This window comes from Poromitra crassiceps (assembly GCF_964638095.1).
Source record: "Poromitra crassiceps genome assembly, chromosome: 10".
Lineage (NCBI taxonomy): Eukaryota > Metazoa > Chordata > Actinopteri > Beryciformes > Melamphaidae > Poromitra > Poromitra crassiceps.
In genome coordinates this window covers 3,556,223-3,571,556 of record NC_139631.1, presented here as the reverse complement: position 1 = coordinate 3,571,556, position 15,334 = coordinate 3,556,223, and the positions used below count along the sequence as shown (strand labels likewise).

General features: G+C 41.6%; 1 protein-coding gene across 1 annotated transcript; it reads left to right on the top strand.

Moving 5' to 3' along the window:
* Positions 1–970: 970 nt before the first annotated feature.
* naaladl1 (N-acetylated alpha-linked acidic dipeptidase like 1) lies at positions 971–14,857 on the top strand (the record flags this gene model as incomplete). The annotated part of the gene is made up of 19 exons (XM_083644098.1): positions 971–1,167; positions 2,452–2,624; positions 4,674–4,801; positions 6,314–6,433; positions 6,687–6,879; positions 7,204–7,297; positions 7,392–7,496; positions 7,666–7,751; positions 7,949–8,068; positions 8,929–9,014; positions 9,279–9,342; positions 10,156–10,223; positions 10,435–10,526; positions 10,732–10,825; positions 11,323–11,404; positions 12,750–12,923; positions 13,829–13,916; positions 14,135–14,227; positions 14,686–14,857. 19 exons carry the CDS (start codon positions 971–973, stop codon positions 14,855–14,857), a joined length of 2,229 nt encoding a protein of 742 aa, XP_083500224.1.
* Between the last annotated feature and the right edge of the window lie 477 nt (positions 14,858–15,334).

Sequence of the window (15,334 nt, the reverse complement as noted above, 5' to 3'; positions counted from 1 at the left end):
TCTTTGATCTGTAGCCTAGTGTTGCCTTTTTGGCTGGCCATTAATCTAGTTTGATTCAATTGAATTGGCTATGGTAAAAGCATCTGGTCTTCAATTTTTGGCGATAAGAAAAGCACTCCTCTGCATGTTACATCTTTAGAATTAGCAGCATGCAGCTTCAAACTTGAGGATATTTCACCTGTCTTGAGAGTGTATTTCAACAAAGGGTCTCTCAACATGCTATGGACTTTTATAAAACTCAGCAGTGAATCCATCCGGACCAAGAGATTAACCCTTTTTAAGAGATGCTATACTGCATCAAAGAGCTCTTCCTCCTAAATCACTTTTCAGTGTTGGATTCTGTCTTCAGATATTTGTGGATGTTTGCAGTTTCAAACAAAATGACGATGTCACTTGTTGATATAACTAAAATGCTAAAATGATATTATATAAATGTACACAGTATCAGTCTGGGGGACGTTGAACATAAATAGATTTATTACTATCATGACATGTTTGTACAAACGCATAGCCTACATACACAAACACACAGGCAGACGTAAGCACACTCAAGTGTGTGCAAATATATAGGCCTACATGCGATGCGTGGGAACACACACACATGCATGCACACGCGCTCGTGCTCACACACACACACACACACGCGCACACACACACGCACACACACACACGCAAAGGGATAAAGTCCATCCCATCTGCAAACATTAATGAGTAAACTTTACAGTCAGCCTGTCTCTTTCTTATTGGGAATGATTTCTGTGGGTGTGCCGGTGATGCACAGATCATTTGGGACAATTAAATCAGAAGCAGAAACAAGCAGTTTCTCCTACATAAGCTCTGACTACTCCTGAAGAACACTAAACCTCTGAGCAACAGCCAATTTCAGGACATTTACTGACCCTTTGGGGAAGCCTGTCTGGGACACGACTCAGGTGAGCTATTTGGTCAAAGCCCTATCCCAGGGAGGGTCATGCTGAAGCTGGTGTTGATCACCGCAGCATGCGGTGCTGCCATGCTGACCGTGGGTATCCTCATCGGGCACTATGGCATCAGCAGTGGCAGCTCAGGCCCAGTCTGGATGAAGGATGTGGCACGGGACGTGGACGAGAGCTTCATTGAGAAGTTCCTGAAGGAGGTGGACAACATCCAGATCCAGGAGAACCTCCGGTGAGCTGATGGCTTGTAATGCAAACCAAAAATGTCTAGTAGTAAGGCTGACATAATCCTCTTTCAGTCAGTCACTCAAATTAGGTTTAGTTTATTTGTATAATTAAACTGGGAAAACAGAAGGGGGGGGGGGATGAAATACAGGTGCAGGTGAAGTAGGAGGCTAATAATGAGCTTACAAAAATGCTTCACCCTACCAAAAAGTAACAATGATTATAGATATATTGCTGTTTGCATAAATACACTCTAAACACTGGATTCTGGGGTTCCTATAAGGTCCAAGGAAACCAATAAGCACCTTTGGGTTCCTCACAGATAACAAAGGTTCCTTGAAGTATCCCAATATATGTTACAAGTCATGGAAGTACCAGGGTTCATGAACTATACAAACTATGTATCATCTGGTTCCCCTGGTATTTACTTATGCTTGTAATCTGAAGATTCAAGATTCAAAAGATTTATTGCCATGTCAACAAAAGTTGATAGGAATTTGTCTTGGTTCACTCTCAGAGACAACAAAAAACATAGCAGCCAGCGACAGGAACATACAGGAACAGTTCTCAGCTACAGCACATACAGTAGAAAGTGCATACAGTTTAAGGTGCATACAGTTTAAAGTGACAACGGTAATGTGTCAGTGCAAATTCAAGTGCCTTATGGCTTGGAGGTAGGTGCTATCTCTGAAGCGAGATGTTCTACTCTTCATACTCCTGTATCTCCTGCCTGATGGGAGGAGGTTAAATAGGTGGTGTGCCGGATGAGAATGGTCTGCAATGATTTTGTTATTATTCTTTTTGAGTAAAGTGATGACAGTGAGGGGAGACTACAGCCGATAATTTTAGCTGCTCGGCGTACTACTCTTTCCAGCCGAGTCTTGTCCTGAGTGGTTGTGTGACCAAACCAGACAAGCATGGAGAAAGTGAGCACACTCTCAATAGCCGACCTGTAGAAGTGGGTCATGGCTACTTTACTGACCCAGAATTTTTTGAGCTGCAACAAAATTCCTATCAACTTTTGTTGACATGGAAATAAATCTTTTGAATCTTGAATCTTGAATCTTGAATCTTGAATCTTGAAGGTTCCTCGAAGCCTTTTCACTCTTTGGAGACTGCAAGAAAAAACAGGGCAGGTCTTCCTTACATAGCTACATGCAAAAAAAATGTTTTTAATAGAACTATTTTGTTCTTGACTTTGGAAGCTGTGCCACCTTTTCATCTTTGACATGTGTGCATGATTACTTACTAAACTAGAGCTTTCTTCATGCCTGTTTCCCTGCACACATAGGGAGCTGACCAAGGTGCCTCACATGGCCACAACAGCTGGAGATGAGCAGACAGTGCAGTACATGCTGAAGAGATGGCAGGACCCAGACACCGGTCTGGACCAGGCCTGGAGAGAGGAGTACATGGTCTACCTCTCCTTCCCTGACCCTCAAAACCCCAATAAAGTCACTGTGGGTGAGTCAGAGGGTTTGTTAATGTGTCCGAATGAAGGTGGGGCTCGTCACACGTGTGTCTGTGCTGGACTGGAGATGATCTGAACGACTGTGATGATTTATTGAATGAAAAATGTATTGTGTTTTTAATTAATGTGCCTTCTTATGAAATAAATATACGGTAGTAGTAATGATATTACTTATCATTATATTATACTAGCCTATAGTATAATGAGTATTTGCAGCGTTAAGAGTCTTCCAATAATCAATCAAGTGAAAGTGCCTGAAAAGGAAGGTGGGGACTTGACTCACGACTTGGACTTGAGTCACAATTTTAATTGCTTGAAACTTGAATTGATGCATGAAAAGAATACTTGAGACTTGACTTGACTTGACTTGACTTGACTTGACTTGACGTGGGTTCTAATGACTTGGCCCTTGACTTTGACTTGTACTTGGATGACTTGAAAAGGTTCTGAAAGTCTTCACAACTGTGTTTGTGGATTGAAAGTTATTTGTTCCACCAGTCAGAGACTGGTGAGAGTTTAAATTCAGTTTTTTTTGCATGGAATGATTGAATTTAGATTTAATTTATTGAAATTTAAACTATTTATAGAAATCTAATTCATGATACACTTTCCAAGTTTTTGCATTGAAAATTCCTAGATATTTTTGTAAAGATAAATTGATTCCTTACACTTGGTCACACCTCATTATGAATGCTAAGAACAAATCATCATTCCAATTCAGGCAAAAAGTTATCGCAGGATCGTCAAAAATTAATAATACTCAGTGAGGAGCATGGGTGTGTGATTTTAATAGGCTGTGCTCTGTGGGAGCAAAGCTCTGTTGTATGACATAGTGAATGAAGTAGATAGCTACATGACATCATGTGTGTATTATTATTCAGGCAAAATTCCTCTATTTCCCAAGCCACTCATAAATGATTACAGTTAGATTGTGTTTCCTGTGGTTTCCTGTCAAAAACAAATCATTAGCTGTGACAGTGAGGAACACTTTGTTTATAACATCAGAGTAATAAATTCCAGAGGCAGTTCCATTCCCCAGAGAACTGGAGCTGGTCTAAAAATAGATCACACTAACTAACTTTGTTTTCGTAGTCACTTTTGGTCCAGTTTGTCCATTTGTTTGTCTGTTTATTTGTTAGCAGGATTATGGAAAAACTACTGGGCCGTGTAGTAGTATGGGCCAGAACCCAATAAACCTTGGTGCGGATCTGATCCGATTCGGGTCAAGGGAGGGGGCGGGGCTATGGAAAAGGGACCGTAGCTATGGATAGGAAGGTCATAGAGAGTCAGGTGGGTTTGGAGCAGGTGGGTAGGGGGAGTGGCTAAGTGTATCTGGGTGGTGGGAGGGGGCGTGGTCAGGAAAGGGGGTGTGTCTAGGGAAAAGGGGATGTAGCTAGGGACTAGGGCAGTGGTTCTCAACTTTTTTGAGCTGCGACCCCCAAAAAACTTTAGGCTGGGGACTGGGTTTGTGACCCAACCAGTCTTGCTGGAGCAGACGTCTTTAGTGCGCACACATTCACACACTTTCACTCACAGTTTATATATACAGTAGTTTATATCACTTTATAATACATTCATTGGTATGGGAGATTTCATCTATACCCTGACGCTGCCAGATGGGGGCGGTATTGCTTTCATAACAAGACAAACCACCCCCATCTCGCAGCGTCAGGTTAGATTTCATCATCATGGGAGAAGAAAAAATATATATATTTAAATATATATATATTTTTTTTTACCATCATCCCACGACCCCCCAAATAATCTCGTGACCCCACCCCGGGGGGTACCGACCCCTAGGTTGAGAACCACTGGACTAAGGAAGTTAGCTAGGCAAGGTTGTAGACTGAGTCGGGCTTTGAGTGTGGTGGGTAGGGGGAGTGCCTGGGACTTGATGTGGGTGAGTCAGGGTTGGGGTTCTGATCCGACTCACAAGATTTTCATATCATAACAGACTAGTATTGGCCTTGGCGGAGGCGTGCGCTCTCTGATTTCAGTAGTTTTCAGATCAAAGGATCAGTCACCTGAGTTGTTTGTTTCAGTGAGCCCGTCCGACGCTGTGCTGTACACTGCCAGAGAAAAAGAGAAGCCTTATGGTGAAGACCCCGACCAAGATGACAAAGATGTGGTTCAGCCGTATGCTGCGTACGCCCCTGCTGGAAACCCACAGGTAAACAGAAACATCTCTGTATATCTGACCATACACTTAGAGCAGTGAATTGCATTTGAAGCCAGCATTTTCAGTTCAAAGTATCACATACAATTCTCTAAATCCTTACACGTCACCTCTTCCCCCTGCTGCTCAGTATCTGTATCCTAAAGTAAACCCTACCTGGACCAACAACTCTCACCCTTTTCAGTTAATTTCCCTCCCAAAGTGATGCCATCACGATCAAATCCTCAGTCAATTGACAAATGACCAGCCCACTATAGCCTGAGTAATGGGACTGACCATGATTTGAGATTGAAATACTTTATTGTAACAAATTGAGGGCTGTTTTTCAACAATAATTTAATTCAAAATAAATTTAAGACAGACTCTTTTTTTTACCATTGGGTTCCCCCGATTGCCTTTGCCAAGAGCGCCACTGAACACAAGCCAACTTGTTGTTGGTACATTTTAAGTAAGGTCCTATGTTTGTCAAACTATTGTGTGGAGATAAATGGATGGCAACAGTTTGGCATAGAGATGATGGAATGTGAGTCACTCACTGACTCATCATCTTTTTATAGTTTCCCGAATCTATAAAAAATCACATGATTGTCCTTATTGACACACAGTGGAGGTGAGCCTGTTAGCCAACCTTTGAGGCTACTTTAGGGTCCATTCTTATCACTGTTCTCTGTCGTACATGATCATTGTACGATGACAGGAATATTTTATCTATTGTCAAGAAGACAATAGAAGACCTTAAAGAAGGACCTTTGCACTCCTACTGGTTGATTGTAATTATGAATGTCAAATGTAGTGCAAAATGTGTCTTCACATCTATTGCACTGCACTATATAGACGGTTTTCACAGAATTGTGGTGCTAGTGCAGTTTGAAACCTAGCTTATTTCCTGTCAGCTATTGTATTAGCAAACACTGCAACAGGAAGTAAGCTATAGGGTTATTAAGAATGTTTATGTTGTCAAGTTAAAACCGTCTATACTATATTGCAAAAGACCGTTATCCAACGATAGATATTTTGTATGAACTCAAAATACAACCGTAGAATTTGTATAAAGATACTCTGGATTTGCCATGAGCCTTGCTGTTTGACAACTGGAGCAGTCTCCTCAGCAGTCCTCAAGGCCAAAATGTTTCACATGCCTTATCAAGCAGAGATAACGCAGGTTCATAAACCAACAAGAGCCCATCTGTTAGCAATAATAAATCGCTGATTAATAATACTTCTATCTGTATCTATCTGATGGCAGGGAAGGATGAGGTCATAATAAGGATTACATTAAATACATTTTTACAATTTTCAGTCAGCATTAGTAGCCTATACATAAAATATATCTGAAACCATAAAGTAACTTGGAATCACAATGTTCTAGTGAAGCAGTTATCAATCTGCAGGTCAGAACTTTTCTGGGACTTTTTGTTTTTATCAGCAATTCAATTAATCAATGTACTAATTATCCAAGAACAATTTGCTGAGAGAGTGTTGACTTGTCTTTAACATTGATTTTAGGGGAAACTGGTATACGCCAACCAGGGGAAACCAAGTGACTACCAGCAACTGAACCAGACACTGGACTTAAGAGGAACCATCGCTATCACCAGATATGGGGGAGCAGGAAGAGCTGATAAAGTGAGTATGCCTACACATTGCACTAATTATTGAGGAAAAGTGGGGGGGGAGAAAGAGCAAAAAACAATCTGTTCAGGTGAGACAAAAAAGGGGGACTAGATAGATAGATAGATACAATACTATACTATACTATACTATAGATATATATATAGATAGATAGATAGATAGATAGATAGATAGATAGATAGATAGATAGATAGATAGATAGATAGATAGATAGATACAAATGTCTGCCATGTTTTCACTCATCCAGGCCATCAATGCAGCACCCTATGGCGTTATTGGTGTGCTGGTCTACACAGACCCCTTGGACATCAATGATGGCCTCATGTCCGATGTGAACGAGACGTACCCTCACTCCTGGTATCTGCCCCCCTCCGGTGTGGAGAGAGGCTCCTTCAACAGCCTTTATGGAGACATGCTCACACCCTACCTGGCTGCCAAGGGTAACCAGCCAACATCAGCTGAGCCTGGACATGTAGTGTCCAGATGTAGGCTGCTATAGCTAGCCTTTGTAGAAGTCCCTACTTTTTATTGTGTGCTTACTCGACTGCTGCTGCACTTTGACTCCGTCACCCTGTGAAAGGGGGCTTTTACAATGGCTACCAGTGTATATAGAATAGATACACATTAACATAAAACCTTAATCATCTAATTCTAACTAGGTGTGGAACATTTAACATTTATGTGAATTTGCAGGTAAAAAGCAGTGAATAGTGAAGAGTAATTGTATTTGTGTGTTGTTGTTGTTGTTGTTACTTATTTTGCAGAGGAAACCTATAGAATTCCTGTGGAGAACATCACAGGAATTCCTCCCATTCCAACCCAGCCAATTGGATTTGAGGATGCCTACGCATTGATCTGGTTTGTGGTTGCGATAACCCCGCTTATTGAATTGGTATGACCCAAAAATGGTTGCTGATGAATGAACTCTCCTGTTTTTGATTGGTGGTCACAGTGAGCTGGGTGGACAAGAGGCTCCAACTGACTGGCAGGGAGCATTCAACTGCACCTACAACTTTGGCGGACCTGGTTTCAAACCCACTTCTGCCTTCAACAACAGGTAGACTGTCCAAAGCAGAAATTACACAATATAACCATTTTAGCATGATTGTAAAATAAAACTTAATCTCTCATGCAACTGGATAGTACTGTAGATCGTTCCTTGTAGCTTCCAAAAGTAGAAAATAGAGGGGCCCTTGTCTATATGAGCTTGTGGATTTCTGTTCCAGTGATGTGAAACTGGACATCTACAACCATGAAGAAGTGAAGAACTCTTCTAATGTGATGGGAGTCATCCGAGGGAGCGTCGAGCCAGGTGAGATGTGACCACACCCACAGCCAAAATTCAGCCATCGGACAGTACTGTGTTTAAATGATCTATGTTTGAATGATCTAAATGTGTGTGTGTGTGTGTGTGTGTGTGTGTGTGTGTGTGTGTGTGTGTGTGTGTGTGTGTGTGTGTGTGTGTGTGTGTGTGTGTGTGTGTGTGTGTGTGTGTGTGTCTACATATAGACAGGTATGTGATCTATGGAAACCACAGGGACAGCTGGGTCCATGGTGCCATTGATCCAAGCAGCGGGACGTCGGTCATGTTGGAACTGACCAGGGTGCTGGGCATGATGGTCAAGCAGGGTGAGGAGAGCTCTGAGTGATTGACTGACTGACTGGCTGCTGACTGACTCAGATTCAGATTCAGATTCATTTATTTAAAGAATGGGACTTTACACATTAATGAACAGTACAGCCGTACAGTAAATATGCCAGGTTGTAGCCCAAGGGCTAGTTTCCACCTGTAGTCCCATGGCAGGTTGATGTAATCATGAAAGCGAAAGAAAAATTAATAATACAACAAAGATTAAAAGTACAGAAAGTTAGTAAAACCAAAAATGATTAAAACACACAATTAATAGTACCAAAAAAAATTAATAGTATAAAAGGTTAGTGAAACCTAAAATAAATAAAATAAATAAAACACACAGAGCATGCTGCAAAACATGGCAAATGATCTGTTAAGTATATTAATTGTGATCACATTGTTGGTTTGATCTGAGCCATATTTTCAACTGGCCTTTGAAGGTGGCGAGACTCGGGCATTCTCTAATCGAGGGAGGTAGATTATTCCAGAGAGTGCTTCCCATGAAGGATAGGGTCTTCTGACTAAAGGAAGTTTTTCTAAAGGGGACCTCACAGACCTTGTTCGTAATGGCCCGGGTGACACGGGTCGAGTTGGCGGTCGCACGATATTTGATAAAGTCAGCAAGAGGAGGCGGCGCCAGTCCATGTAGAACTTTGTATATTAGACAGGCAGAGGTGAAATTTCTAAAGTTCTCAAAACTTAGCATGCCATATTTACGTATGACATGGCAGTGGTGATGAGAAAAGGGTTTTTTATCTAGTATTTTCAGGGCTTTTTTATAAAGTAGTTCGGCTGGTTTGAGGATGGTTACTGACTGGCTGCTGACTGACTGACTGACTGTTCCTTTCTGTCGCAGGCAAATGGAGGCCTCGCAGGTCCATTATCTTTGGAAGTTGGGGAGCGGAGGAGTTTGGCCTCATTGGATCTGCAGAATACACTGAGGTGAGCCACAGCTGACTAGACACAAGCAACTCAACTATAAGTTTGTCGATTTGGACGTATAGTTGGTCTCTTGTCTGTAGCACTTGCACCCACAGACAATAATTGTCTCCCTAAGTCAGCGGTCAGTTGAAATGGCAACCTCGCTGAACTTAGCGCCAAACCTATCCTTTAAATGTAATGCTAAATGTTTATTTTATATTTGGACATATACTGTATTATATTTGGCTACCTACTGATACTCTCTTGCTCTTTACTTTCCCTCAGCAATATTTCGCCAAACTCAGTGAACGCACTGTTGCTTACATCAATGTGGATATCTCTGTGTTTGGTAAGAACTGCCTTCACTACTCACTAGTAAAAACTCTCAAACCAAATATTTATTGAAGAACAAGTACGTTAGCGCTTTCCGGGTGCTCAGGAGATGTTGAGTGGGTGGATATGCATGACTGAACTGAATTAAATTAACTCACACTTTACAAAAACACGACCTATATACATCAACATGCTGTGGTAGCACAGTTGTTGTAGGCCTAACCAGGGTTATTATAGTTTATAATAGCCTACTGCTATGTTTATATAGTTTTGAATTTTTATTTAAACTTCAGTTTCATTTGAGTTAGTTTACGGTGTGGGTTTTATAGTTTTACGTCACATTCAGGTGATGTCAGGTCATATACTCCGAGACAGAAAGGTTACACAGTATACATCACAACTAGGCCTAGCGATAGCCTAGTTCGAAAGCAATCTTTCGCTTCAGTGGGATTATAAATGTAAAAGCCATAGGTAACTGAATGCCATATCAATGTCTTTTAATTAAATGTGTACTTCATGGTTCATTTTGGGCTTTAGCCTATTGTTCAGATGTCTTACCTTCACATATACGACTCTGCTGTTCAGCCATGTTGAAAAGAACAATTATCAAGTTGCTGTGCAACTACAATCTCGATTTCTCTAACTTGATCATGCAACATAATGTGTTTATGTGGCACTTCCCGGATGAAAGCTTGTTCAGACCGTAAATCCGACACCACCTGAATGCATTAGTGTTTTTATTTATTTATTTTTATTATTATTATTATTATTACAAATATTTAGTTTTAGTTATTTGTATTTCTTTGTAACACTATACTCCATCCTTTAGCCAACGCCACGCTCAGAGCTTCAGCGATGCCCTCATTGCAGAATGTCATTTTCACAGCTGCTAAACAGGTGAGCCTTGATTTTGAACCCGAACACACCTGTCAGGTCACCACAGTGTTTCTCTGTCATTTCAAACAGACCAAAACTAGCTTCCTGAGTAGCACCACTATATGCAAAGCCACTATGCTGCTTATATAAAAAAAAGACCTCTCCTGTGTGCTTGAGTGATACTCCCTGCGTGATATACTTCCTGTCACATGACATTATGTTCGCTCTCCAGGTCAAAGCACCTGGGCTGGACTCCACATCTGTGTATGACAATTGGATCCGATATGCCAACAGAACCAGTGCTGCCGATGAAATTATTCCCAGGTAATGAACTACAGTTACAGTGATTCATTCAAGAACACTCTCATCATAGATTTAACCATTTATTGCATAAATGGAAATACAGTTTTGTTTGGCATTGAAGGCTCCGCTCTTTACAGAAGATGTTCTTCCCTGAGCATTTGCATTGCGGACTTGTGGGTCCTAATGAAACTTAACGTGTCCAGCTTTTCTCTTGTCCTTGTTACAGGATAGGATATCTGACAGGAGCAGGTAGCGATTACGCTGCCTTTGTCCATTACCTGGGGATCGCCTCAATGGACATCGCATACACATATGACAGGGTATGACATCTTCATAAACTCACTACCTGAGATGTTTGGAATATGTTGTTCGCAGACAAATTCTGATACATGCCTTTCTCTCTTTCTGTCTTTGTATAGGAGAGAACAATACGGTGTAAAACAAGTCATATTACAGGATGGAATTTGGCAGTTTGACAATTTCCTTGCGTATTGCCAACATACTTTTAGAGTATGACTTCTAAATCCACCAAGCAGAACTTGACCTTTTGTCATCTTCCACCTGAGGGGCGGTCAAAGCTCTGCAAATCTATTTTAAAAGTTGAAGTTTCCTTGATGTAAGAGCTTGGTGGACTTTATGTATACTGAGATGAAGAGTGGAAAAGGTTTTAAGTTGGAAAGTGACATTTTGCAGATTGAGATAATGTTCTCTCACATACAAGAAGAGAAAAAGTGAAGTACTGGTATCGGGGTTATGAAGACAGACCTAGTTAGTCAGTCATTTAATTCCTGTTATATCAACATTTTGTTTTCCACAGACAAAAACAAATGCCCGAATTTACCCTGCGTACCACACGGCCTACGACACCTTTGACTATTCCTCAAAGTTTATTGATCCCGGTGAGCAGTGATGGCCCTCTTGATATCACCTATCACACTTTCTTGTATTGAACTTCTTGTACAGCAGCAGCCACTGTTGAATTCCCCCTTCCTTTAAACCAGGGTTGTCAAACATATGGCCCAGGGGCCAGAACCGGCCCGCCAAAGGGTCCAATCTGGCCCAAAGGATGACTTTTGCAAAGTGTAAAAACTGCACTGAGAAGTCCTTCAGTCCTTCCAATGTGATGCACTTGTGAAGGCTAATAGGTACCAGCTCAGGAGCAAGATGAATATTAAGTAGCCTATTTATTTATATATATATATATATATATATATATATATATATATATATATATATATATATATATATATATATATATATATATATATATATATATATATAATTAAGCAATATAGCATGAGAGCCAGTGTGTTGTGGCAAATATATCCCGCTGATCAGCTGTTATCCCACGAGGCCGCAGGCCGAGTGGGATAACTGCTGATAACTGCTGAGCCGGTTTCCAAGTTTTATTTGCCGGTTTCCAAGTATGATAATATAATAATAATAATAATAATACTATAAGTCCGACTGGCATGGCATTCTGATAGAGTCAGTTGAAACACTACTGTAAGGCGGGACCTCTAGCAAGAAGATAGACTGCGGGTGATTTGATTGGATCGTTCTGGAGACTGAAGTTGACATTGGCCAATCCTGGCGCTTGCTGAGAAGCTGAGAGCTTTCTGCAAAGCCCGACACGCAGCTCGAGCGCAGCGCTGCATTCTCAGCGCTTGCTGAGAAGCTGAGAGCTTTCTGCAAAGCCCGACACCAACTAACGTTACGGGGTTAAATGCGGGGTTAACAGCCTTTTGCAAAGAAGACATTAGCCCGCGTCTATTCTTGTACAAAACATAATTTTCTGCTAAGTATTAGTAAGCGAAGATCGATTCACAAGGATCTGACAGCTGTCTCCGCCATTTTGTTTTTTCTACATTGTCATTTGAGGTAACCAAAGGCTTTTAGTAAGAGAGTTGCCCATGGCAACTCATAACCCATGGCCATGGGTTATGAGAGTGGGTTAGGGTATTTATACAATGGCTGTGAACCAATCAGATTGCTTGATTTGAGAGAGCCTTTTATAAATATATATAAATAATGGGGTCTCTTCCATTGGTAACTCCTTTAACTAATGTTGTTGTTTTAAGGCATTAGTGTAGTGACAATTATGGCAAGCAAGCACACAGTAAAAAGTGAGGCTTTTACAATGGCTACATCTGTATCTGTATCTGTCGCTACTTTACAGCTACACATTATGTTAGCCTCTCACCTGTATGTATAACATCTCTATCTACTGCCTCTTTCCCTCAGGGTTCGTCAGTCACCAAGCTGTTGCCAGAACAGCAGGGAATGTCCTGATTCGACTGGCCGACAGCCTGGTGCTGCCGTTCAACTGCAGTGACTATGCTGAGATTCTGGAGAGCTACCTCCAAAATGCACTGCTCCTCTACCAAGAGCAACTCACAGCTAACCGCATCTCCATGGGTAAGAGAGCCCCAACACACACTAATGCAAATCTAATGCAAGTAAGAGCACTATTTAGGTTCATCACCTCTGTTGAAATGGTGCAAATTTAGATGTATACTTAGATTTGGTCATTTTGGAGGGTTGTTTTGTCTCAAATACAGAATCGGATGTTTCATAATGAGAGAGGAAACCTTATTTTGCTGGTTTTTACCATGTTTTTTTACCTGTGTGTCGCCATCTTGGACCAAGCCAGCTGAAACAGGAGAATCTCTTGAGTAACTAATTACATTACTTCTGATTGGTTGAGCTGACCATAAGCTTGACGCTAGTGTTACAATGCTTCTGATTGGTGGAGCTGACTAGTCACTGTGTGGCAGGGAAATAATAATAATAATAATAATAATAATAATGATAATAATAATGATAATAATAATAATAATAATAATAATAATAATAATAATAATAATAATAATAATAATAATAATAACTTTATTTATCAATCAGATTTTGATACAAATGTAACTCAAAGTGCTTTACAGAGCAAAGACAGCATCAGGCAAATGATAAAATGACAGTCAAACAATAAAAACAGACCCCCCAATGAGAAGATTAAAAAGTTGTGTTTTTAAGCGACTTTTAAAAATGTCCACCGAGCCAGGCTCTGTAATGTACAGAGACAGGGCGTTCTATAGCCTAGGGGTCGACACACTAAAAGCAGCATGACGACCTTACGGAACACGGGGGTGGGGGGGGGGGAGGAATAACGGACAATCTGTGAAGTAGGGAGGAGCCAAAAGATGTAGTGGTTTAAAAACCAAGAAATGACTTTGAAAGCCCTGAATCAGTGTGCAGAGACGTGTCTTCAGGCTGCATGAAAGTCACAGGAGACGGGAGAGGGTGAAGTCTTTTCTGTCTCATTTCAGAACCACTGACACGTGCCGTCACCAAGTTTCGTTCTGCAGCCACTCAACTGGATCAGCTGATTCGAGGTTCAGACCTGGCAAATGAAACGTAGGAGAACACACACACACACAAGCGCACGCACACACACACATGCACACACACACACACACAAACACACACACACACACACACACACACACACACACACACACACACACACACACACACACACACACACACACTACACTTGTATATACACTCACATACAAGAATACACGTATAAACCAATGGTATAAACCCAAAAAGCCACCTCTGTTTCTTCTTAGACCACTGAAGGTCCGAAGGATCAACGACCAGCTCATGCTGCTGGACCGGGCTTTCTTAGACCCGCTGGCTTTCCCAGAGAAATATGGATTCAGGTAAAAAGACAATGATTTTAGTTCAAATGACTGTGTGTGAAACACCTTATAGGAGACACCTAGCTTCTGGAGGACTGAACTTAATGCTCTGTCTGAATCAGAACCACTTTTTTTTCTCACTGGCAAACAATAGGTGAGGGAAGTATGGCAGGCAGGGGTGATGTGGTCAGATCATTTAGTGCGGGTGATGATCCGGGCAGCTGAGTTCTGAATGATTCTGAATGGCCACACCACTGGCTGTGGGCTTTCAAGGTTTTAAGTGCTTGTATGAGTCTGGACAGACATGGATAGAGACTGCTGACTTGTTGGCGGAGGCATAGAACCGCGATGCAGTATTTCTAGTTTTCCCCCTGTGTCTCCCTCTCTCACATCTTTTTCTGGGTTTATTTATCTTTCGGACCCCTCTTCATTCCCTGGTCCAACTTTCACCTCTCTCCACTTGCTTGTGTTTCACCCAGACACGTCATCTGGGCCGGCAGCAGCAGCGGTACCTTCCCGGGTTTGGCCAATTCCTATGACCATGCCTACTCAACAGGACTGCGCACCGACTGGGAGAAGGTGCACCGCCAGCTGTCAATCCTGAGCCAGGCCATCGAGGGCGCCGCCCACACGCTGGAGGACGTCATATAGAGACAGTCGGATGAGGAAGGAGGGTTAGAGCCAGCACTCACTCAGGGAGATTGAAAAGTTAAGAAAAAATAAAAGACAGGGACCTCCAAATACTGAGCACTGATGGCACCCAGATAGCCTACACACACACACACACACACACACACACACACACACACACACACACACACACACACACACACACACACACACACACACACACACACACAAATAGTAGCCCAGCATACAATCTTTGTGATGCGTTCAGTCTCTGTCATAATATTGAAGTGTGAAGTATGAACATTATTTTCTTTAAAGCACATTTAAACTGTAATTGTAACAACTGCCTATAATTTCATTACGTTTATGTCCAACCTACTATTCAAATTAGCTTTCAGTTAATGGAGAATACCTGCCTAGAATGCAGGTCTTGTGATTTCCAATTTGCCAATTCATCTCTTTCACCGTATTACACAAAGAATAGGAGTACAGTGGGGA